Here is a 25,903-nt window from a genome sequence, read left to right on the forward strand (position 1 = left end):
TGCCTGATTCAAGAAGGGGGTCTGATGGCCAAAAATTATTATTTTACTAACTTATTAATTTTAAGTTCAATTGTGCTTTGTTGGTATAGTGTCTGCTAGAATGTAAAAAATGTTCAGTGTTAAATATTTTTAAATTGTTGTTTTGTAATTGATTTTTTATTTTTTTTTTAAAGCAAGACAAAACAGTAAAAATCACATTTTGGCTTTTTAATTTATGCAATGGTGAAAAAAAATTTGGCAAAATACATGGGGAACAAAAAAACTCGAAAAACCGTGTTCAGTATTCGGCCTTCGGCCCAGTGTTTAATTTTGTTCGGTTTCGGCTTCAGCCAAGAATTGTCATTTCGGTGCATCCCTAATTTAATTTCAAACAGCCTCAAATTCTGATTTATTCATTGTATTACTGAAAAAAAGTATTTTTTCATTGTCATATTTAAATTTGTTAAATTTGTTTAAAAAATGTATTTATTTCTGTATTTATTTGCCAAACAGATTTTGCTAAATCATTTATACCATACTATTTATACCATACTTTATATGTTTGCATATGACTTACAAGGGTACAATGTCTGTCAGGTTCCAAATAAACTGATAAAATAATTAAATATGATGAATTACCTTTCATTTGTGCAGTGTTTCATCCACTGGATTTTTCAAAAATAGGCAGTGTCATATTATTATTTAATATATAAAGCATTTTTATTTGAATTTCCAGGAAAGATGTCATGATATATGTTGTGTCTGTGGTATAAAATTACTCCTACCATGATGTATGATTTGCCATACTACTATTATATGTGATGTTATATTTGATATTTAATTTTTTCTTTTTTTTTTTTAAATCAAGGAGGTGAAAAAAGATGAGCCAAAGTCCAAAGAGGAGTCAAAGGAGGCTAAAGAAAAGGAAGTGAAAGATGAGACTTCGATACAGCGGCGAGCATCAGGGAATGTGGCGAGCCTGGTACAGAGGATCAGTACCTATGGCATCCCAGCAGGAGGAATTGGCTTGCCACCCCAATCTCAACCCCGTGCCTCAAAAAAGAGTGCGTCTTTTTTCATTTCAAATTCTAACAGCTTTTATCTCTTCTTTAACATTGTTTTGTTTAGAATAGCACACATAAAATGTCCCTACTACCTGACAGACCACACATCTGTCTCTGTGACAGCCCTAGACTCAATAACAGCAAAAAAAAAAAAAAGTAGTCATGAAGGTAGTCACGTTTTTTAGCCACTGAGAAAAAGTAGCCAATCAGAAACACGTTCTACCTGTAAATCATTTTGTGTGTTTGAGTTTGCTGACATCGAGTTGACTGACATGTCTTTGGATGAAGGCCATGTGGTCAATAGATTGTGGTTTTCCAATTTAGTCAAGTGGAAATTAGCATCATGGGTATCATGGTTTACATCATCTTTTTTTGTTTGGTGTGGCATTGTGGATTAAAAAAGTATATATACTTTTTTAGCATTAGTTTAATGTCACAATTTATCACAGCAGGCTGAGATGATTTTTATATTTTATATTTTACCATAGTACAGCATATGGTAAAATCTTTCACCATTTTGAGTTCAGCACAAAAAGCAGATTTAGCAGATGACAGCTTTGGCCAATAGTAGCTTTCTTATTGGCTCATAAAGCCTGTTTTCTTTTCCTCTGTCTTGAGTCTTGAGTGTATGGCTGTCTCAGATTTTAGAGGAAGTCCACTTGATCCTCTCCAGCTGCATAGGGACATTGTCACAGAACACATAGCGATTGTGATGCCGTCCTACATTCAAGGTTTCTGCTGAACAAATCATCTAAAACCGTCATAACAGACAGTGGAATGTGTTGACTCTCTTCATCTGTGCTCCTGTGCAGGTTAATTGCATTGTACCCTTGAGGAAATAATGTATTTTTTGTTTAGTTTCTGCTCAGTGCAGCTTTCATTTCAAGCTATTCTCCACATAGATATTGTTCACCTGGCCTTTTGCTAAACTAAAGAGTTCTGTGGGGGTACCATGGTTCAGTAATAGAATTAGATGGCAATACTGTAGTATTTCAATATACCGCAGTGTTTCCCACAGACTTACACTCTGTGTGTCGGCAATTCCCCTGGGGGGAAATATATATGTATATAATGTAAATTTAAAACAGCAGACGGGCTTATTGAAAGTGCAAATTCATTCTCTGCCAGCAGGAGGCACTTTTGGAGCGGCAGAAATAGCGGTTTCCCCGGTAACGGCTGTAAACATAGCAGCGCTGCGCTCATGAATGCTACTTTATCGGGCATTATAGGAAAGATTGAATGAAAATTACATTAAAACTTTCCTGAAGACAATCGGTTCCCTTCAAAAAAGATATATATATATATATAAAAACACCCGTGCCGCGTTTTGGTCTTGAAACAGTGCTCATGTTTATTCAACGAAGTCAAAGCCTTTTGGAAAATCTATTTGTGGCGGTCAGTGTTGATATTGTGGCAGGTAAATTTTTCATATTGTGACTCTGTGTGTCGGCAATTCCCCTGGGGGGAAATATATATGTATATAATGTAAATTTAAAACAGCAGACGGGCTTATTGAAAGTGCAAATTCATTCTCTGCCAGCAGGAGGCACTTTTGGAGCGGCAGAAATAGCGGTTTCCCCGGTAACGGCTGTAAACATAGCAGCGCTGCGCTCATGAATGCTACTTTATCGGGCATTATAGGAAAGATTGAATGAAAATTACATTAAAACTTTCCTGAAGACAATCGGTTCCCTTCAAAAAAGATATATATATATATATAAAAACACCCGTGCCGCGTTTTGGTCTTGAAACAGTGCTCATGTTTATTCAACGAAGTCAAAGCCTTTTGGAAAATCTATTTGTGGCGGTCAGTGTTGATATTGTGGCAGGTAAATTTTTCATATTGTGATGAAAATTTAGCTTTGCCATCACAGGAGTAAATAACTTTAAAATGTTTTTAAAAAAATGTTCTAAAACAACGTTTCACAGTCTTACGGTTTTTAATGTATTTTTGATCAAATAATGCAGCCTTGATGAGCATGAGACAAAATAATTGATACATTAAAAAATGTTTCAAAAAATATTTTACGTATTTTTATCAGAATTATTTGATGAATATAAAGTTCAAAAGTACAGCATTTATATGAAATAGAAATCTTTTTTAACATTTGAAATGTTTACTGTCACTTTTAATTCACAATTGCTGAATAAAACTATTAATTTCTTTAAAAATAAAATCTTACTGATCCCAGACTTTTCAACGGAAGTGTAATTGGTAAATAATTGCACATTTCTCACAATCCACAAGCAGTAGAAGATTTAGTAGTGGAGAAGATTTCTCGGCTGAGTTTTTGAGTGACAGGAAACATGTCTTAATTTGGCACATAATATGGAGCAAACAGAGCAAACTTTTCTCTTTAAAGGGCATATGAATCATCTCAAGGACAGGGTGTGGTGTTTGTGTGTGAGAGTGTATGTGTGCATACAAGTTTAATAAAGACTCTTCCTGATTGTATTAGTCTTTACTCGTTGAGCCCTCTTCAGGTAGCTGGAGGAATTGTTCCCCTTGCATACTGGCATTATTGGCTAAGCGTGTCAGGCCAGTTCCAGAGTGACTTGTTGTGTTTTCATTACAGAGCTCAAGAAGCGTCAGTGCAAAGTCCTTTTTGAATATGTTCCTCAGAATGAAGACGAGCTGGAACTGAAGGTTGGAGATATCATTTACATCACTGAGGAGGTCAGCTGCTTCTCTCTTTTGTATTTAATGTAACTAAAAGTTTTGAAATTGTGCTGAATATATTAGTTCTCTATTTATTGAAATCCATGCACAGCAAACATTCTTTAATGGAGTTTGTGCATGCTGCAGTGTGATATATGATGGTAAAGTAGTGAGATGTTCCTTAATTTTCATTTCTCGCAAAATGAGCAGTCTCTTTTGTAATTTTTAGTTTGTGACTTCATCAATAACATTCATCAATAATAAGATCTGTGGCTCTCCAATTGTAGTTTTTTGCCCAAAATGTCACAAGTCTGTTTTGAAAGGGTTGCAGACAGGAAGGAAAATAACAATATAAAATGCAAATTAAACAAAGTAACCGTATCATTGTGAATGGTTAGTAAATATATAAAATAAAATAAATAGGCATGCATAGGCTAAATGTTTCACTTGCTTCACTAAATGCTTTGTGGGTTGTGTATGTCAAAGACAGTGTGTCTGATCAAACTCTGATATTGTGGTGCAGATTCGTCTAGCTTAGTAGATGCTAACCAGATAAATGGACAAATACCAAAATGGACATGTTGCTTGACATCTCCCTCCTCTTTAAAAACAAAATTAATGAACTATGCAAGACTACTTCAAGCCGAACTACGTTTAATATGGGTTCGTTTATGGCAAGGATTTTTTGTTTTGTTTTGATTTTGACTATCAAAGTTCAAGAGACATTAAAAAACATTACATCATTTTATATATTTTTAAGCCTTTTTTAGGAAAGTATTGTAGGGCAATTAATGCCTTTAACAATTTTGCTATTGTGTTGGTTTGTCACTTGGTGTCCAGTGTACAATCTGAGTCCTGAAGTGAAACCAGCTGAGACCCACTGTCTTTGAAAATGAGCGTTTGACTGGATGGTTCCTGTATTAGTGCTGACTGTAGGTGTTTTTTAGGTTGAGGAGGGCTGGTGGAGCGGAAGCATGAATGGGAAGTCTGGACTCTTTCCTTCCAACTTTGTCAAAGAAATAGAATCAACTGAAGACACAGAGACGAGCGATGTAACAGACGAGCCAGGTACTGCTCAGCTTATCCTGTGATATATTCACAGAGAGGGCATGTCCTTACAAGAAAACACTCAACAGACACCTTTGTTATTTTTTTTACGTTTAAGGGTGTGTGTGTGTGTGTGGTATTTTTGAGCTGTTAGACCTAGTTTCAACATTGCTAATAAAAATGTTTTTTTCAAAAGCATCAAATCAACATACTTGGCTGCTGAAAACTCTGCTTCACCATCACAGGAATAAAAATATATTTAAAAACAGTTATTTTAAATTGTAATAATATTTCACAATATTACTGTTGTACTTTATTTTTGATCAAATAAATGCAATCTTGATGGGCATAAGAGACTTTCAAAAACATTCAAAAATATGGATGACTTTTATGATAACTTTTGTAGTGCTTAGGTGTTTATGGGAATTAATCCTTAAATAAGATCAGTTATTTTAATAATGTTTACACAGTTTACTTTGCATATTACTTTTTTGTAATCAAAACTTTGTAAAGCTTGTCGTGGCGGTACTCTTACAGTGGTGTGTGTTCACAGATAGCAGAGATGGAGCGACTAGCCCCACGTCCCCTCACCAAGGCAACGGGGTCATGGCCCAACCGAAGAAGATTAAGGGCATCGGCTTTGGCAACATATTTAGAGAGGGATCTGTAAAACTCAGAGCCTCTCAACGATTACCACCTGAAAATGAGGAAAAGAAAGAAAAAGTAAGTGTTGTTCTGCACCAGACAATGTCTTATTTGCCTTCCTCAAAGTCTTTTCTTCCTGTTTACTGCAGGACCAGTATCCATCCCAGTAATTGCAGCAAACACTTCAGATTAAACAGAAAACTTTTAGTATTGTGATTGGCACATTCAAAATGAATACATTAAATGTGCCTGTGTGTGCCTGTAGTTATATGTGCAAGATATGCCAGTACTGATGAAGTAGGAACTCTACCCCAAACCAGTTTAGCACATAATAGTGCCTTATAAAATTATATAATTGTCTTGGCATGTATGAAAATCAGTGTTGCCCATTCCCATAGCCATGACCAGTGGAGCGTTGAAGGGTAATTATATGTCTAACTGCTCTACAAGTTTTGCCAGTGATTGCTCAAGACCTTACCGTATAGGCAGACAGTCTCATGGTGAGACCTTCCTTTTTAGGAAATATGTCTCTATTTTTGGACTTCGTTATTTAGTGGCTGTTTTTGAAGCGTTTTGGTATGAACTACTTCTCTTATTATCATTTGTGCTCTGTACAGCTCAAACCGAGAGCAGAATATCCCTGTCTGTGCTTTTGTTACATCTGCAGACAGCTGGATATGGAGATAGAATTGTTGCATAATTCCAAATAAATAGATTATGACCCGCAAATAAATGTAAAGAGATGGACAAAAATGAAACGTATTGACAAATAAATAGAATGAGATCCACAGATAAACCTTAGACTTTCACAAACATGAATTAAATTCGCAAATCATTAAAATGAGATTTTTGAAATAACAAACGTATTCACAAATATCTTTTTATGTCACAAACACAACTTTGCCCGGCACTCTACCCACCGTCTGCTCAAGCCAATCAGATAACGGCCACACTTCGCTGACCAATCGTAGCACATTCTCGCTATAGCCGATCGGTATTGCTTTACAATCAGGGCGGTAGCAGATTCATTTTGCACCCCTGTAAGGATCTGCATTCTATGGACACTTAGTTCAAATCGATCTGAAGTGCTGTTTGTGTGGTTAAAAAATATAATATAATATGATATAATATAATATGAAATATGGGCCCAAATTTGTGAGTGGATGATGTAAATAAAAACTGTGCATTTACTTAACACTGATGCTGTTAAGTAACTTTTTCAATCAAAACTAGTAAATCTGATTCATTTGAAATATTGTTTGCCTGATCAAGTGTTTTAACCAGTAAATATCTCGTTTTACATTTATATGCATTTATATTCAACACACCTGCACCACATTTAAAAAAAATATGTTTTTCCTCCCCAAACACTGGCAATAACTTTGTAATACTTTTAATTAATGTTTGAAAATATTATTTATAATGCTTTATACATCGTTAGATCCACATAGCTGCTCATATAGGCCTACATCAATTAAACAGCTTGACTGAAAAACTGGGAAACGCTGTTGGCTGTTGTGTGACTACAATTTAACCTATTACACAAACTCGCATGTTTATCATGCGTTGAATCCAGTTATTTATTATTTATTGACGCTTTTTTTTCCCTATCTTGAATAACATGACTCTTCCATAACACATTTGTATACAGCGTAGTGTTGTTCCCATAGCTGCGATTTAAAGCAATGTTTATCCAGCATTTTCAAAGGCATGTAAAATATAATACTGTGGCTTGACTTGATACACAGTCTAATGGTATAACGAAATCTAACTTTAAACATCTTTTACTGTACCAATTGTTATGGCCCTTATATTTCCTATTTGAGCCAATGCAGATGAATGTTATTTCAGGATGAGATTGAAAAGCAAAACGTGATTGACTATAGAGAGAACATGCTACGATTGGTCAGCGCATTTGTGGATTTGTCAGCGTCTTGATGCCAGAAATGTTTCAAAATCCACAAATGCACAGAAAGCCATTCACAAATGTACGGGGAGCGATCCACAAATGCACGCAGCGATCCACAAATGCACAGAAAGCCATTCACAAATGTACGGGGAGCGATCCACAAATGCATGCAGCGATCTACAAATGTACAGGACGCGATTCACAAATGAATGCCAGGCAAAGTTGTTTGTGACATAAAAAGATATTTGTGAATGTTTTTTATTTGCAAATCTCATTTTATTTATTTGTGAATTTAATTAATGTTTGTGAAAGCCTAAGATTTATTTGTGGGTCTCACTCTATTTGTCAATGTTTAATTTTTCTCTAAAAATGTTTCTCTAATATTCTGATATTGGTCAGAAAAGTAATGTTTTGTTGAAAAAAAGATACAGAGTATTTCCAGTTAATGTTTAGTTAAATGATTTGAACAAATTATTTTTATTATTTAGATTTTTGATCATTTAACTGTGTATGTATTTGTGCTTTGTTTATGCAATGTTTACTTCATAATTTCATGTTTTTTTTGTTTTGTTTTTCGCACCCATATATAAATGAGTGAATATAAGCTGTCTTTATATTTGGGGTCCTTTGCATTATAAAGTTTGGAAACCCCTATAATAATTTTGTAGCACATGATTAGTGGGGCTGTAGCTTGATTAAAATCAACCCCATCCTACATTTCCCCCTGAATTTTCTGTTTCGCTTAGTAGTACACTACCTTTCAAAAATATGGGGTTGGTAAGATATTTTAATGTTTTGAAAGAACTCCCTTACTCTCACCTAGGCTGCATTTATTTGATAAAAAATACAGTAAAAACAATACATTTGTGAAATATTATTGCAAATAATTTTTTTTAATATAATTTATTCCTCTGATGGCAAAGCTGAATTTTCAGCAATTATTACTCCAGTCTACAGTATCACATGATCTTTCAGAAATCATTTTAATATGCTGATTTGGTGCTCAAGAAACATTTTTATGATCAAAATTGAAAACAGTTGTGCTATATTTTTGTGAACAGTGTAAAAAAAATTTTTTTAGGATTCTTTGATGAATAGAAAGTTCAAAGAAAACAACATTATAACATTATTGTAACATTATAAATGTCTTTACTGCAAGTTTTGATTAATTTAATGCGCCCTTGCTGAATAAAAGTATTAATTTCTTAAAAAAAAAAAAAAACCTTACTGATTCCAAACTTTTAAAAGTTAGTGTACATTGTATTATAGTTGTTAAATGTGCCACAAAAAAAGTAATTTGGCTCTATTTACAGCATTAATGCATTTAACCAATACTTCATCTCTCCCTTTTTTTGTCACATTTTGCATCCTCTTATGTCATTCAGATCAGTTGAATCATCTCATATCTAGAGCTCAGAGGTCATTTATAACATGCCATCTTGTGATGTGATGGTCAAAGAATTTACTAAATACTTACAGGTTTCTTTCTCTGTTTTGGATTTTAAAAAGTCTACATTCAGCATGCTCTCCCATTGACTCTTTACATATGTAACAGTGGTTATTGTTTACCCAGCATTCCTTTCATCCAGGCATGGCTGATCTGCCTCAGAGTCTGTACCTTTCAGTGTGCAAATGCATGTGTTTGTGTGGCTGCTATGTCAGTAAATCCATTTGTGATTCTGCTTCATTTTAGCCAATCCCATCATTACCATCTGCCACAAAACCCACCCCTTTGAGCACTCCTGAACCCCCTAAAGGAGAAAAAGAGGCAGAGAGCAAAGGAAAAGGTGAGTTCATGGGAAGGTTGACATAAAGCTGTATGTGATAACCAAAATAATGACAGGAGATTTATGGAAATGCACCACACATGAACGACTGCAGTGATTATGACTGACTGACATGAGTTTTCCTCCTCCTGGTTATTAGCTAAACCCAAATTTTAGATTAGTATGTCTTTCTGTTAGTATTGAAAGTGCACTTACACCTTGTGCTTTACAAATAACACTCCACAACTTAAAGTTTTTAACAAAGTGTCTGTAGTAGCTGCATAAGCCAAATCAAGGTATTATTTGTAGCACCTTCTCATAGATATATCCTCGTTTTTTCTTGTCTCTCCACAGTAAAAGAATACTGTAAGGCCACATTCCACTATGAAGCAACTAACCAAGATGAGCTGGATTTAAAGGAGGGTGACATCATCCACGTACTGAGCAAGGTACGGAACAGGCTGAGCAAATGTCTACCCAACCACAGAGATCTCTAAATAAACAACACGTATTCAGGAAGCATTTTTTAAGACAAAGCATCCGCATCAGGAATATGAAGCACAGCAATTATTAAGCAATAACTTACATTATGTAATACCTATAGAAAGAAGGAAAAAGCATAGCATAATCTCTTAATAGCCAAATGTCGCAGATTAATCAATTTTTTCTTCTGTAGTCCTGTGCAAATATTCATAGTCAACACTGAATGTAAGTTGTACAAAAATAAGCAAAAGTTTATTCTTGTACAAGTAAATAATTTTTTATTAGATATATCCTGTCACATTGCATGACACAGTGCTTAATATGTGTCAACTACTCTACATACTCTCTATATACTAATTGGTAAACAAAAAAGGAGTAAGACTTTAACTTTGTTTAGCCATCAGGGAGCAGTGTAAACCAGTTTTGGTAGTTACCTCTCTGGTTGGCAACAGTCTGCAAACTGCATTAATGAAGAGGAGGCAGGAAAGGCTCTGCCTTTTACAAAAAAATGTGAACCAATCACTTTTACTCTCTTCATTTAGACCAGTTAGTCTATATCCTGCACCGTAGTTTAGTCTGGTGTGTGAAAACACTCATTGACACAAGCTTACGGACTAGTTGGTCCACATTTTTGCAAATTATGCCAGAGAGGTAGAGTCAATAGTGCATATTAGAACTACATATTATACATTATAAATATGTAATTATGAAGAATATTGACATTTGATGCATGGAGTAAATCACTCTTTTTAATGGTTTAAAGGAAAATAATCACCCTAAGATGAAAATAGTCTTAATTTACAAAAACCTGTAAGACTTGTAATGCAATTGTTGTTAGTACAGAACTCTCAGATGGGGATTCTGATGCAAAACTTTTGTAGTGATCAGAAATAAAGACTTTTGACTTGTGTGTTTGATGCTATATGCAGATACATTGACAATTTATGAAACTGTAGCTGTTGTATATCATACCAGTGACTTCTGTTCTGTTAGCAAACTAAGGATGTGTTTGTTTTAAGACTCATGGATAGCATAGTCAGCTGATGTTTGTCAAAGGCCTTGAGCAGGAAGCAGATCAAAGTTAGAAATGACCACCATCTAGTGGCAAGGGACATGTCTGCATTTCCCATTCATAATAATGTGTATTTAAGCTTTTAAGGTGTATTGTATATTTTATGAAATTAGCCATTTATGTTCTGAGTGTTTAATGGTTTTGACATTTTAGGACACAGGAGAGCCAGGCTGGTGGAGAGGAGAGATCAACGGCAGAGAGGGAGTTTTCCCAGACAACTTTGTAGCTCTGCTTCCTGAGACAGACAAAGAGGTACATTTATATTCATTAATGCTGCTTTTGATGTCTACCTTGGGAGTGTGCATTTTTTGAAAAGGAAATTGAACCACTCAGTGCAGACGTGACTACTTTACTTTGGAAAGTTATTATTCTCAAAATTAATTCTCAGTTGTGACAAGTAAAAACGTACTAAACAATAATCTTTAATCAAAAGTTCTTATTTTTTCCCTCTATACAGACACTCACATCCAAAGGCTCCGTTAAAGCGTCTCCTAAACCGGAACCAGAGGAGGTAGGCAATGCTTATCCTCTTGTTAGACAATTCATTATTGGAGTACACTTCATATTAAGATAGATAGATAGATAGATAGATAGATAGATAGATAAAAAACTAGTTTTGAATTCTTTCCCTGTCTTAATCATTTTGAGAATTTTAATACAGATATTTTTATAGATAAATACATGCATTACAAGATATACACTAGCATTCAAAAGTTGGGCACACCTTCTCGTTGTTTGTGTTTACTATAATAAAGTCATCAAAAAGTAGATCAAAAGGATTTTAAGATCATGTGAAACAAATTCTGTCAGTTGTGTCTAAGTATACTGTATATTGAGTGTCATCAAAAAAATTGAGATTTTTTTTTTAAGATAATTTTTTTAGTCTCTCAGCCCTGCTTCCCAATGAAAGGTATTCACTAAACATTTTAATCAAAGATGTTAAGGACCAAAATCAACAACACTCCAGACAATATCAAGTTAACATTTGATTTTTTGTGGGATTTAAGCGTGAAAGAAGTGTTTAAATCAATAGTAGCCACTTATCATCACCATATGTTTTGCAACCATGGCTTCATTCTAGCTTTGGGATATTCAAGTTTAGCCTGAGGGTGCATGTTTAACTACATTTTGGCAAACTCTGGAACAACAGGACATTTTTATTGTGAAAATTAGGGGTGCTCCGATCAGGATTTTTGAGGCCGATCACAGAAAGCAGTATCTGCCGATACGATCACCGATACCGATCTTTTTAAAGCCTTATTTTAATCAGGTAGAATTATTTATAGTAAGACTCCAATCAGGAATTTTAGACATTTATTCAGGGCCTGAATTTCATTTTTGAAAATGAATTCCCCTCTTAGGTGACTCTTGTGAGAGGGGATTATTTAGTTTGAGGGGTGGAGGGGGGGCGTTTTTTAGACATTTTTCAAAAATATATATTTATCTCACCTAAATGTTTGATCATGCAGTGCATTTTTGTTTTTACAATCGTGCAATTGTTGCACAATAGCTTACACACAGCACAAGCCTGATTTTGTGAGCTGAATGTGAGGCGGCCTTTTACACCGGGTTCACACATACTCCGTTTGCAGTGCGTATGCAATCCATGTGCGGTACGTAAGCGGTGTAGAAGCAGCTTTCACACAGAAGTCTGCAACTGATCCGTGGCTGTATAATACAAACACAACATTTATCCATTATTTTGATTTCAACTCCAAACATTGTTACTTAAAATGCTTTTTCAGCATTGTGATTCTTTTTTTACATAGTGCAGTAGCTAATACAATCTTTCGTAGACGTGTTTAAACGCAATAAATGTAAGAAACACATTATTCAATGCTTTTTACTTTTGCATTTACTTCTAGATTGATCAAATTAAGTTGCTCAAGCATGTGGCAAAACATTTTAACCACTTTTCTAACATTATCACAAACATTCTAAATTAAAACTTACCATTGACAGTAACAGTCAGCTCTACTGCCTTTTCTTTTGCATTTAATTCTTTATTACAAGCAATCCTGTGGTTCATAATCTGTTTTCCTACCTCCACGAGTGCCATCTATTATTGCCTTGTTTTTCTAAAAGTGCCTAAAAAACCTAGCCAAAAAGCCATAGCCTGTGTTGACTGTGAAACACAGTAGACTTTAATTATATGCATTTATGGTGTAATTACTACATTTTCGTGTCAATCCATGTTCATATTTACCGCAAACAATGCGCTGTTACTTCAATTCAGCGCTTGCAGCGCAGCAAAAATAGACTCGTTGTGGAAACGATCATTGCACTGCTGCAGACGCACCGCTCCTGGAACACACTGCCGGACCGCAACCGTGTGCAGTGTGCATGCTTCAATCCGTTAACATGACTGTGGAAAAAATACGTACCGCATATGCACTGCAAACGGAATATAATAATGTGAACCTGGCATTATGTATGTGCGCTGCGAGTGTGCATGAGCGCTCAGTCTCCAGGAGAGTGTGTGAGCGTTGAATGGTTTAAACACTGGCAAGAATTAAAAAGAAATGCAATTTATAAACTTTAATGATGCGAGGTGATTTGAAGCTGTTTGCGCATTTTGAGAGAAAGAGAGAGCGCGCGGTGATTCGCTCACGCTTTGTGAAATTATGTCTCACAGAAAGTTTTCAAATTAGCTACTTTATTTAATGAAGAAATATGAACTGTACCTCACTTCAGCATTATAATTATTTCACCCACGCCGGACTGAGACTGAGACAGTGCCGCTGCATGTCGTGCCAAACCTCTCACGGCAGACGCGTCATCAGTTTGAGATCGTTTTTTTGAGATCGGCCTTTTAGAGACCGCCGATCAATCATCCCAACGTGATTATTGGCCGATAGTGATCGGTAGCCGATCAATCGGAGCACCCCTAGTTATTAACATAACGTGATGCATTTTTCGTGATGCAATTTTCGGTGCATCCCTACTTACACCCCCTACTTGTTTACAAATCCGAAGTAAGTCCATACATCCGATTTAAACGCGGACGGGGCTTTCCTGATAACTTTCCATGATAAGCGATTATCGGCCGATAGTGATCGGTAGCTGATCAATCGGAGCACCCCTAGTGAAAATCATATTATTTGTTCAAAGCACCAGCTACCATGAACAAACAGAGGGTTTGTGTGGGCAAAGTTATGCTCTGCCACATCCATTTTCCAGAAAAATTCTGTGAAGCCACATATCCCTCCACCGAATAAGGTCATGGGTTGATATGCTGAAGGCATAAGTGTTTTTTTTTTCTTTTTCTTTCTTTCTTTTTTTTAATAAATCTGTTCATTTTCAACCTCATTGGTGAATGATTGTCTTTGTGATGCTGCAGTGAGAATGTGATGAGCTGAAGCTCATGTGATGGGTTGTGGAGGTCAGCGAGCAGTTCATGAAAATGTGAAAGTGTTCATTCCTCCAATGGACTCCAGGGAGCCCATGATCAATCCTTTATCCTATAAGCGTCTTGTCAGATGATGAGGCATTGATCTCTGTCTGTATCAGGAGTAAAGGGGACAGAGGGCATTTACAGGAAGGCAATTTCTGTGAATTGTATTTGACTGCAATTATAGTGCATTATAATAGTGCATTCAAATAAACAAGTATCCAAGATGTGATTATTACTATTATTATTATTAATGTGTTTATATATGATCAAAATAATATATAAATGATCAAGTAGTAGTTGTCTCCATTACCTAATATATAAATATTAGGGGTGGAACGGTTTGCGGAAAAAAATCGAACCGTACCGTTCCCCATACACGGTTCGGCACGCGCTAGGACCGCGGTTCAACTTAAATCTGACAACGCATCTGTAATATGGTTTGCTATAAATAACATGTAAAACAAACAGGGTTCGGTTAATATATGTTTCTGTTGATGGATGTGCATTGACTCCCAAACGATTCGCTCAACGATTCATTTTTCCAAACCCCTGATTTGCGTGACGCTAATCTGCGGTGATTGGTCTCAGTTTAATTTCATCATGCCTGTAATGCCTGATAAAGCAGCGTTTGTGAGCGCAGTGCTGCTTTGTTTAAAGGTCATTTTCAAAAATCCATAATAGGGGCACTTTAAGCTTTCTCTGAAGTATTGTGTTTAAATGGACAAATTCACACAAAAATTGTCAAAATGCCCGTCTTGGTAAGTATCCTATAGCAGACAGCCGGCTGAACGTACTGTATCAGTGCATTCTCTTAAAGTGACAGCGCGTTCTTAATATTAATCAAACTGCAACAACAAAGAAATCACTCACTGCTCTTGATTGAATAGCTTTTGTAACTTTAATAAAGATTAATAGTGATACGAACCGAACCGTGAGTAAGTTGAACCGTTCCACCCCTAATAAATATATATTGCACAAATTGACTGGTAAAAGTGTTTAAACACATCAGCCTCAGTGTTGAACTGGAAGTTTTTTAAAATTTTTTTGGTGATTTTATATTTAAACAAAAAGATCCAGTCTGTTTGACTGTTTTTCTCTGTGTGCCATGAGCGATTGAATATTAACCCGTCAGCCCTTGATTTCCAGGTATGTCTCTAATGTTGAGGGAGAGGAAATTGTTTTGCCTCCCTTTGGCCCCAAACACAATTCATCATAGATAGGGTTGGTTACAGACAGTCTCAGTCTAATTTCTTAGAGGTTGTTTGAGCTGTCTGCAACAGTAATTTAAGCAAATGTATGGCTATTACTGTAAGATCTCACTTCAGTGTCTGTGTCTTGATTTACAGAAAACCGCCATTGTAGTAATAATTTCTGCTTCGATATTACTAGCACAGGTTGAGCACTGAATGAATTCTTTTTTAGTTGAACAAATTAATTTAATAAACATAATGTAGTATCTGTCAACTGTCTATCTATCTGTCAATATATATAAATGTATGTGTGTGTGTGTGTGTATATATATATATATATATATATATATATAGTTTAAAAACATTTGTTGTTGTTGTTTTTTTAAAAGCACTATTTTATTTGATTAACTTTTATTCCAGTTCAGTTCCAAATTGCTTGGCTATTTTTTTATTTTTTGGACAGTACTTTGCTCATTTTCTTTCTGAATGTAAAACAATTGGAACGGCCATTTCTTGCCCTGAAGCAACATTTTGAATAGCCACAAAACTATACTAAAAAGAAACATTGCCCACCCCTACTACAAACATTTATTCATGGTTTGTTAAAAAGGGAAAGTGTGGCTGCTGGAGTCTCTTGCTGTATGTTTATAAAACGGACGTCCATTCAGATTTTCTTCTCCCACATGATGATATTCATAAACCTACTTAAGTCCAGAATATAGTGGCATAAGCATCTGTTTGCTAGAACACTAGAAAGGAAAATCTGAACCTGTGAACTAAAACTTTTAAAATAATGTCAACAACATGAAATCAAATTGAACTGCGTTTACTTACTTGTTACATGTTCTTGGTCTTATTGTGTCATTGTGAACAGTTCGTCAGTGCATGTTATTTAGAAGCAAAGGTGTACTTTCTTGGATTCAAATACAACCATGGTCTCATTTATTTAAGAGACCGTTTTAATTTGAGGTTATTTTAGTTTAATTTTAGTCACCAGGTGGAACATTTTGGCTGGATATTTGTGGAAAATGGGTAATGCACATTGTTAAATCATTTAAATGCCTTAAATCAAGATGCTATATTGATTAGGGGTTTCAATTATAAATTCGCTTTTTGTTTAGTTCTTAGAGTATGACAGAACCCTTATATGATCATCTTAATCAGCATGCATAATTGGTCATTCGTAAGTGGTCATGCATAAGTGAAAGAGTGCTGAAATTATGTACATAAAAGACTCCCGCTTTACATGAAAGAAGTCATGCATGTGCATGTCGGCCTCATCATAAATGATGCATATCTATGTCAGTTGCATGTGTTGATCTAGGCCTGTGTTACTGTTTGAACTCTTTCTCCTGCTGTGATTATATGTGTTAAGTAAGGTGTTTTTTTCTGGTAATCAGTGCAGCGATTCATTGATATGTTGGCAAGAGTCATCAAATCTTCCAGAGCCATCAAAGGGGTGGCTAGGGGATTTCCAGCCTCAGCAGTTTCATCTGTTTCAGTTCCTGTTCATTTTAACTTGTGAAGCTCTTTAGAAACTTGTATTTTATGTTATTCACCCTCTGGGGATTATGGGAGCCTGACGTGTGAGGTGAAGAACCCCTCTTTGTCATTATTCTGATTTAATGCTTTTTTTTTTTTTTTTGTCATTTACAATTTATAATCAGAATAACAATCTGAGAAAAATAGAGTTCACATGATCAAAGTCACAAATTTGCCTAGAAATAATGCACATTGTTAAAGATATTGTATTTCATGTCAATATATAATTTGTTTCCAATTTTAACAGACCTAAAAGCTTTATTTCCAGGTTTAAATTATATTTTAAATGGCAGGTTTATTTATTTATTTTTGCTGTTTCTCCACAGAAGCCAAAGAAGCCCCCACCACCATCCAAAACCCCAGGTATGATGTCACATCTTTAACAGCATTTAACATCTCACTGATTGCATTAATTTGATTACATTACTTTACTCTTCTCTTTTCATTTTAAGCTGCTATGAGACCGCTGAGGTATAAAAGAGCTTGAAGTGTCATCATACTCATTTTGGCTGCTGAGGTTATGCTCAATGCCTCTCTCGCAATCATGTTATAAGAGCCACAAAAGCCCTGTGTTTAAGGCGGTTGTTCACCCAGAAATTAAAATTGTCATCATTTGTTCACAATCAGGTTGTTTTAAACCTGTATGTGTTTTTTTTTCTTCTGTTGAACAAAGAAGACGACATTTTGAAGAATGTGGATTACCAAACAATGTCAGGTCTCCATTGACTACCATAATTTTTTTTTTTTCCCCCCTATGCTATGGAAGTCAATGGGGACTAGCAACTGTTTGGTTGTTTGGGTGGCTATTTGTTTAGATGACAGAATTTTCATATTTGGGTGAAATATCCCTTTAAAGCTCATTGTCATCAAACATCTTTCACTTGTTTTTGCCTGCCAGCCACCATCAAGATTTAAAATATGCTAGTTGCTGTTCGATTATTAGCTACAGGCAGCTAACATGATTTGATGGCCCTTAATAGTGGTACTTGAAGGGAACATGCCAATATGTCTGCGTCAGTATGTGAGTGGATAATAACTGGTGCAAGATGGCATATTGATTTGAGCTGCTTCCCCTGTGGTTTTCAGAGGAGCTTGCTGGTGTATGTTGAGAAGATTAGAGGTGATGCCAGCTAATCTGGCATATTCAATTATTGCATTAAACGCAGATCCCATGTCTGCCCACACATCAGCGGCAGCATATTGAAAATGATTTGGACATTCTTTCATAGTTCTTCATCTATTTATAGCTTAAGCTGCAGCAATGATAATGTTTTCATAGTTTTATAATTGCTTGTGTTTTGGGGGGGGGAGGTTCCGTTGCAGCCATGTCTTGGCTTAATTACTTTATTTTCACTGACCCCATAAAAAAATGAGATTTTTTTGAAGCAACATATTTTCCAAAAAGTTATGTTTATTTTTCATTTCGTTTTAAAGAAGTGTATTTATTTATTTATTCTGTTGGAATAATTATTTTATTTTAACTGACCCCATAAAGAAATGATGTTATAAGCAGCATGTTATGTTTTCCAGAAAGATATTTAATGTTTCATTTAGTTTTAAAGAAGTTTCTTTCTTTATTTCTTTATTTTGTTTTGGAATAATTGTTTAATTTAATTAAAAAAATATATATTTTTTTATTGTATTTTTTTATTTGATAAAAATCTTATATTATAATACAGCTGTAATATAACTCCATGGCAGCTATAAATTCATAAACACATTTGCTGGAAAACAGCATTATAATTTTATTATGGTTAATTTGTTAACCAGCTATGCAACATTGCTTTTATATTTCATCATATTTACATTCAATAAATTGCTGCCATTAAAAGTTATATGGTTTGTAAGATATTAAAACCTATTTGATCAAATAATGTAAGGGGGTATTCGTAGATAGTAGATTGGATAGTAATCCAGTCGATCAAGACATATCAGTTGTTTAAGTGTAAATGGGCTTTAAGACTGGTACAATAACTTACAGCTGACTAGCGTTAGTTTAGAAGGGTGGGGACAAAATCGTATGATCTGGCAACGCAGATGTAATGTCTGATAATGAAGTCGTCAGTCCCTCACAGCTTTTGTCTGCAAAACATGCAAACAAAAAAAGCGGATGTTATGCATCAAAGGGCACCGCATCATTCCAATTGCTTTTTAGAAAGCTTGCATAAAGGGTTGCAAAGATTTGGTCTGTCTCTCTATCAACCCACACAGGAAATGCAAGTCATTGACTATATGTTTCTTTTTCTCTTCAAACGTCTGTCTCAGAAGTCACATTGTTCTTTAATCTGCCGTGTCTAGAGCCGCTCTATCTTCAGTGTAATACTTAAAAAAAAACAAAAAACATTAACTCAGTCATTATGCTTCGTTTCTCAGTCCTAAAACCAGAGGCCCACAGTGTGGACAAGAAGCAACCACAGCCACGGCCTGAAGATAAAGGTAAGAGAGGGTTCACTGCCCAGTTCCTTTTATACCACAAATTCTTGTATGCCAACTCTGGTGACACACAATGTCATGAAGAATGAAAAAGCAGAAATTGATGTGTAGTTCTTCATATTGGTTAATTTGAAATAACTAATATCTGTTAATACCCACCCCCCTTCCAAAAAAATGTCATGGCGTTAATTTAATTGATTGTGAATTTATTTGTATTAATTTATTCATTTGCTAAGCACTTTTTTTTATGAGTGTGTAACCGAAGAAGAGAATCTTCCTTGCTTATTTAGGCATGCTTTCAATCATGAACTGTTGTAATGCTGTCATTCCAGCTTCATACCCAATCTTCACTACAAATAAGCACTTTTTTTTATGAGTCTGTGTAACCGAAGAAGAGAATATTTCTTGCTTATTTAGGCATGCTTTCAATCAGGAACTGTTGTAATGCTGTCATTCCAGCTTCATACCCAATCTTCACTACAAACAAGCATTGCGTCACAATGCAACTACATTGCTAAAGCCACAAGCTTTGTGTACAGCAAGAGCCTGACATCACAACCCTCACGATGTAGACAGCTTTCGATGATTTTGATAAATTGAGTTATTTTAAATAGATTTTAGAATAACTAATTTGATTATTTAAAAAGAGTGTTTTTCTATTAGAGGTGATTATTGTTGTTATTATCATTTTAAACAACCGTTCAAAAGTTTAGGTCAGTATGATTTTTTTTTTTTTTTTTTAAAGAACATTTATTTAATAGCTATTTAAGAAATAATTTTATTCAGCAGGGATGTATTCAATTGATCTTAAGTGACAGTAAAGACATTTATAATGTTTCAAAAATATATATATTTCAAAGAAATGCTGTTCATCTGAACTTTCCATTCATCAAAAAATCCTTAAAAAATGTATCATAGCTTGCACAAACACATTAACAGCACAACTGTTTTCAACATTGATAATAATAAAAATGTTTAAGCACCAAATCAATGTAATAGAATGATTTCTAAAGGATGATGTGACACTAAAGATTGGAGTAATAACTGCTGAAAATTCAGCTTTACCATCACAGGAATAAATATAACATTTTCAAAATATTAGAATAGAAAACTATAAATTGTTATAATATATCACAGTTACAGATTTAACTGTATTTTTGATCATGTATATGCAGTCTTGGTGAGCATAAGAGACGTTAAAAATCTTACCAACCATAGACTTTGAACAGCAGTTTTATAGTAAAAATTATACACATAAAATGCCATTTAAAGTTTACATCAGCTGGAACCGACAGTATTAAATAGCAGTTGATCTGCATAGTCTGGGTCCTGTTGTTTTCAAAATTAATATTTTCATTGTATTCTTTCAAATATAAGAAAAATGGACATTACAATGGAAATTTACCCAAATACTGAAAATGAATGTTGTAAAATCGAGAGCTTATGACTTGCAATCAAATTGAAGCAGGAAGTATATATCGATACTCAGCCTTATTTACAAAGTTAATATAGCTTAATATAGTTAATATAGCTCAAGGCGTGTGGGGGTCAATAAGGTCGTCTGGTGTGTGGACTCTCAACACGGTTAATGAAGTACTTCATATAATATTTTACTTTGTAGGAAAAATGTAATTCACTCTGATAAACAGCCTCTCAGAGTATCTGCTATTGTGTTGGCATCAAAGACTTCCTGACAATTATTTTCTCATATGAATGTACCTCTTCTGGAACATATATCTGATAATCTCTGTGGTATCTGAAAGCAGGACTTCATGTTTTTCAGATAGAGGTCTCTCTTATTTCGAGCAAGTGTCACAAATTGAACACAGGACTTGCGATGTGAATGTCAGAAAGAGTGATTGATATGACAAAAACATTGAATTGAGAAGATAGAAGCAGATTAATGTGGTGCAAACATCCTGCCAAAATCTCTCCTGACCTACTTTGAGACACGTCACTGTGAACAGTTTCCAAAGTCATTTGGACCAGTTCAGAACATTTAGGTGCATTATGCATTACTGCATTGGCTTCCATTCTCACGACTTTCAACTGATTTCTGAAATTGTGGGCTAAGAATCAATAGAGATACAACTGGCATGTTTCAAATAATTGATAGTTATATGAATTCCTATTATTAATTGTATTAACCTTATTACAATATCTTGCATCTAGATAATTAACTCTCAGAACCTTATAAGATACAATGCTGTGCATAAGCCTTGTGTCTCGCTATGTCTGGGTAGACATTTATTATCTCAAACATATATAAACATCTATATTTGTCCTCTCTCTCTCTCTAAAGTTGTCAAGCCCTTGCCTGAGAAACCCGCCAAACCTGCTGGCCCCATCGTGCCCCCGAAAAAACCTGTGCCTCCAAGCAAGAGACTGCTACGTCCTTCCATCCACACAAAACGACCTGACTTGCCTCTCATTCCATCACCAGCCGCCAAGCAAGTGTTGGTGTCACAAGCTATTATTATAATATTAAACCAAAAACAATAATTTTATTATTATTTATATTTATACATGTATTTTAATAATGTATACATAAAAATGTATACATATATTTATATGGAAAAATCTGTATTTTCCAGTATATCAGTATATTTCTCTTTTTGCCATATTGGATAAAACATGGTAATGTTACTCTGAGCTTGTTGCAATGCATTATTCTTTTTTTTTTCCGAAGAAGATATATACAGTATGTGATACCTTACATCTTCAATCAAATATATATATATTTTTTTTTTTTAATGTAGAGTGTGACAGTGGACATTGTGGGCAATCGTTATAACTTTTCCTCATAAATTCCACAGGCAAAATGGAGAAGTTCCCCTTATACGAACAAAGCCAGAGAGCGAACCTGTACCCATCAAGCCTAAAACTGTTGTGGACAGCGGTGAGAAGAATTCAGAAACAGGTAAGTTGGTTTTGCTGATTTTGGTTTGTATTGACCATCATGTGGCAACAAAACCATAAAGTAGTTTAGAATTGTTTGCAGGAAAAATAGGCCCAGATCACTCTGCTTACACATATAACAACAAAACATATAAGAACTGGTGTGCTTTTTTTTTTGACTATTTTAACTGAAACTCGGCTGCGACCCGCCAGTTGAGAAACACCAGCACAGAGGCCATAATGTTAGTGTTTGGAATGGCTTTGGTTCTTGTTAGCTCAGTTTTCTCAACTCGGTTTGGGTGTAAAAGAGCTGTGTTTGTGGATTAGCACCATGGATCCCTTGCTGGGAGCAGGATTACTCTTCCTGCACAGAGGGTGGTGGTCCAGATCTGTAGAGCAGGTTAAAAATGTTCAAATTACCTGTGAAAGATAAAAGAAGTGACTGATCAATTATTTCTGTTCAGTTGCCTTGGGTGCCATCTTTACATTGTTGTTGTTTGGGGGATTTTTAAAGAATCTCTTTAGAAGTCATTGGCAAGTTATTTTCGAAGATTTACCGTTTTGAATCTTGGCATTCTTTAAAACTGCTCAATTCTGAATCAGTCCCTTAATCCCTTAACTATCAATCTGAGAAAAGTCTTTTCGACTGTTAAGAGATGTCAGCTACTATGAATTATGAATCTTATTTTCTTGTAAATATTTTAGACATTTGATACACTATTATAATCACTGCAGTGTAATTAAAATCTATTCAATTGCCTGATAGATAAGTGCAACTAATCTGTCAGCTCAAGCTTATTCTGACAAGTTCCAGTTAGGTCTAGCTGTTTGTATTGAATTAGTTCTTATGCATTACCATACTGTGATAAAGACATGTTTAAATGCAGTAGCTCTTATAGGCATACTGGAAGATGTTTACCTTTTAGGCACCATATTTTATTTGGAAAATGTCTACAATCTGCTTTAAAGTTGGTAATAGATGAAAAGGAAAAAATGTAAAAGAACATTTGTCAAATGACATTTGAATTGATCCTCTGTATGTGGACACAAAAACACCAAGATGTTACTTCAGGCTGAAAGGTTGACAAAAGTAGCACCAAAGCTGCTATAATCACATCTTCTCGAAAAGGTCATGAGCATGTCACTGCAGCTGGGCTCTGGATTCTTTTTAGACACTATCGGAGGGAGAAAATCATTAAATTCGGTTTTGCCACTTCTGGATACTGGAAGCAATGAGAGACATTTTACACTTCATGGAAATCTTTTGTATATGGTCACTAGTGGTCGACCGATATATCGGCCGATGTTTGGCATTTTTCAAATATCGGCATCGGCCGATAAGTTTTTCTGTTTGGCCGATGCGTTCGTGGCGGGACTTTTATTTTGACGGCGCTGAGAACGGCAGTGTCTGAACACACAGTACTCACATTCTCCCTCTTGTTCGCTGTCGTCGTTAACAGTTCTGTCCATGGACAGAAGTCTGTCTAATAATCAGATAGAACTGTTAAACAAAGGAATTAAAATGTATACAAAAAAGTATTATAACGATTGCTTATATATTGTTAGTAGTAGAAAGGCAAACATGATAATACTTTATAAGCATGTTTATTTTACACATTTATTTTTTTAATCCATTTCCAATGATTTTACATTTCTTAAATATTAAATAAAATTATATCAGCTTTATATCGGCCATCGGCCACCCTGCTTTCCAAGATATCGGCATCGGCTGTCAAAAACCAATATCGGTCGACCACTAATGGTCACTACTTTTTACAGTATTCACAAGAGAATCTGGTTCTTGTTTTTTTTTTTTGTGTCAGCAATCTCTGAGATACTATCCAAAGGGTGAATAATAGGGTAAAATTGTTAGGTAGGTAACGGTGGGAAAATCCATCAGACAGAATTTTAATGCCAGATTTTAAGATATTAAACTGACAGCCACACTAAGATGATCGATCGGGAATTTTTCAAACTTTGACACAATCTTTATATAACCATCATCACTCAGTCAGGAATTGTAATTTCCTGTTCTGTTGGGTTTTGATCTCAACAAACTTACTTTATTACCTCTTATGACTTTTAAATTGGCTAATGTAACTGCAAACAAATTTTTTTGGCTCATATATAACTTCAAAATAATAATTCAGCTGAGACGGAACATGTTTGACTGTGTGACTAAAGGCTGTTCTATGTTTGAACTGAATCTTTTGTGTCTTATTCCCATAGTTAATCTCATCAGTTTTGACGATGTCTCCTCTACCTCGGAGAAGTTAACCCACCCTACCGCACAGCGACCAAAGATGCCTGGCAAAAGACCTCCTGGTCACAGAGGCCACTCCGTGAGTATAAGACACACTTTTGCTTAGTTGCCTTGGGCTCTGATCTCTGTGTTTAATACTAAAAAAAAACAAATGAAAAAGTCATAGATGATAACATAAAAATTAAAAACATTAATTTAGCACATTCATTAAATGACATCCTTCCACTTGGAGATAAAACATATTGCACCAATTTTCATTAAATTTTTCATTTTATTAAGAAAACCAATTAAATGTGTTCACCTAGAAGAAAACATAATAAGGACATCAAATTTCATAAAAAATTATAGTATAATTAAAAAAAACATTAGGTGACATTCTCTGTATTGACCAGTCAGCATCCATAACTGCTATAAAGAAATTTTCAAGTTTTTGGTTCAGAGAATTGTTCTGTTAGTTTATGTGTTATTACTTTTTAGAGTTTACAAAATGTCATGGGTGAGATCAGAGATGTTCCTTAAAGGGATAGTTCACCTTCAGCTGCTGGTCCCCATTGACTTGAATAGTGTTTTTTTTTTCCATACTATGGAATTCAGTGTGGACCAGCAACTGAAGGTAAACTATCCCTTTAAATCATAGTCCTGCAGGATGAGTAAACCAGTATCTTCTAAATCTCTTTGTGCTTCCATAAGCACTAACATTTATTTTTTGATTTATTACATCTATTTTGATTGAGAAAGAAAACATTTTTCTTATGATGTGAAGGGTGGCATAATGGGTATCAGGCAGTGTTTTTGTCTGGATAAAAAAGGCCTTACAAATGAAAGCCCAGATGGGATGCGTGTCAAGTATAGTGCTATTCACGCTTTTCTCTTCCCATGTTTTTGTAACATGCTCTGTAACATCTTGCAGCCGAGCAATGAAATAGCTGAGAAAGCTGAGAAAGTGGATGAAGTTGACTCTGCATCTTCCACACAGAATTCATTCAAGGTACCTCAAATATATAGTACACAATTCACACAAAGAAGATACTGTAATTTACAAGTTTAGAATGACATGTGGGCAAATAAATAATGAGAAAATTTAAATTTTTGGTTGAACTCTTTAATGAAAGAATCTTATGTGCCATTCTGTAATTTCTGAATCAAGCTAACCAAAAGAATAACAATTCCCCAAGATGCCTGTGGCTCCTTGAAAATACATCCCATGAAATTATGTTTGTGAGATAAACAGCAACTCTGATATGATCTCGACTAAATGTCTAGCTCTCCTTTTTAAATGAGTCTTCAGTCCTGAGGACTTATTTTCATATTTAGTGTTCTTTATGTTAAGCTTATGTGAAGTCGACTGAAAAAACCCTGTCTGGTTTCACACAGATGGTTCTCACATTTGGAACATTTGCACACTGTCACTCTTTTCAGAAATAAAGAGAAGAAAGGGATTGATTGTGCACTATTGATTGTACTGTATCATCTGAGTCATGTTTGGGTGTCTGGTAGTTATATATATACAGTGGGTACGGAAAGTATTCAGACCCCCTTAAATTTTTCACTCTTTGTTA

The 25,903-nt window shown here is 35.0% G+C and overlaps 1 protein-coding gene across 3 annotated transcripts in view; it reads left to right on the top strand.

Moving 5' to 3' along the window:
* The window catches only part of LOC107690037 (CD2-associated protein-like), a 68,870-nt gene that overhangs the window by 37,167 nt on the left and 5,800 nt on the right, over positions 1 to 25,903 (top strand). For 2 of the 3 annotated variants that reach the window (XM_016488264.1, XM_016488266.1), the window contains 14 exons: positions 848 to 1,043; positions 3,620 to 3,720; positions 4,650 to 4,770; positions 5,303 to 5,472; positions 8,997 to 9,090; positions 9,424 to 9,518; positions 10,778 to 10,876; positions 11,082 to 11,135; positions 17,077 to 17,113; positions 19,124 to 19,186; positions 21,486 to 21,639; positions 22,000 to 22,103; positions 24,311 to 24,423; positions 25,255 to 25,332. In XM_016488264.1, coding sequence (XP_016343750.1) covers positions 848 to 1,043; positions 3,620 to 3,720; positions 4,650 to 4,770; positions 5,303 to 5,472; positions 8,997 to 9,090; positions 9,424 to 9,518; positions 10,778 to 10,876; positions 11,082 to 11,135; positions 17,077 to 17,113; positions 19,124 to 19,186; positions 21,486 to 21,639; positions 22,000 to 22,103; positions 24,311 to 24,423; positions 25,255 to 25,332 — 1,479 coding nt within the window. The remainder of the gene's footprint in view (positions 1 to 847; positions 1,044 to 3,619; positions 3,721 to 4,649; positions 4,771 to 5,302; positions 5,473 to 8,996; positions 9,091 to 9,423; positions 9,519 to 10,777; positions 10,877 to 11,081; positions 11,136 to 17,076; positions 17,114 to 19,123; positions 19,187 to 21,485; positions 21,640 to 21,999; positions 22,104 to 24,310; positions 24,424 to 25,254; positions 25,333 to 25,903) is intronic. The other variant, XM_016488265.1, reaches the window with a different exon arrangement.

This window comes from Sinocyclocheilus anshuiensis, unplaced genomic scaffold (genome assembly GCF_001515605.1).
Source record: "Sinocyclocheilus anshuiensis isolate Anshui unplaced genomic scaffold, SAMN03320099.WGS_v1.1 scaffold1733, whole genome shotgun sequence".
NCBI lineage: Eukaryota > Metazoa > Chordata > Actinopteri > Cypriniformes > Cyprinidae > Sinocyclocheilus > Sinocyclocheilus anshuiensis.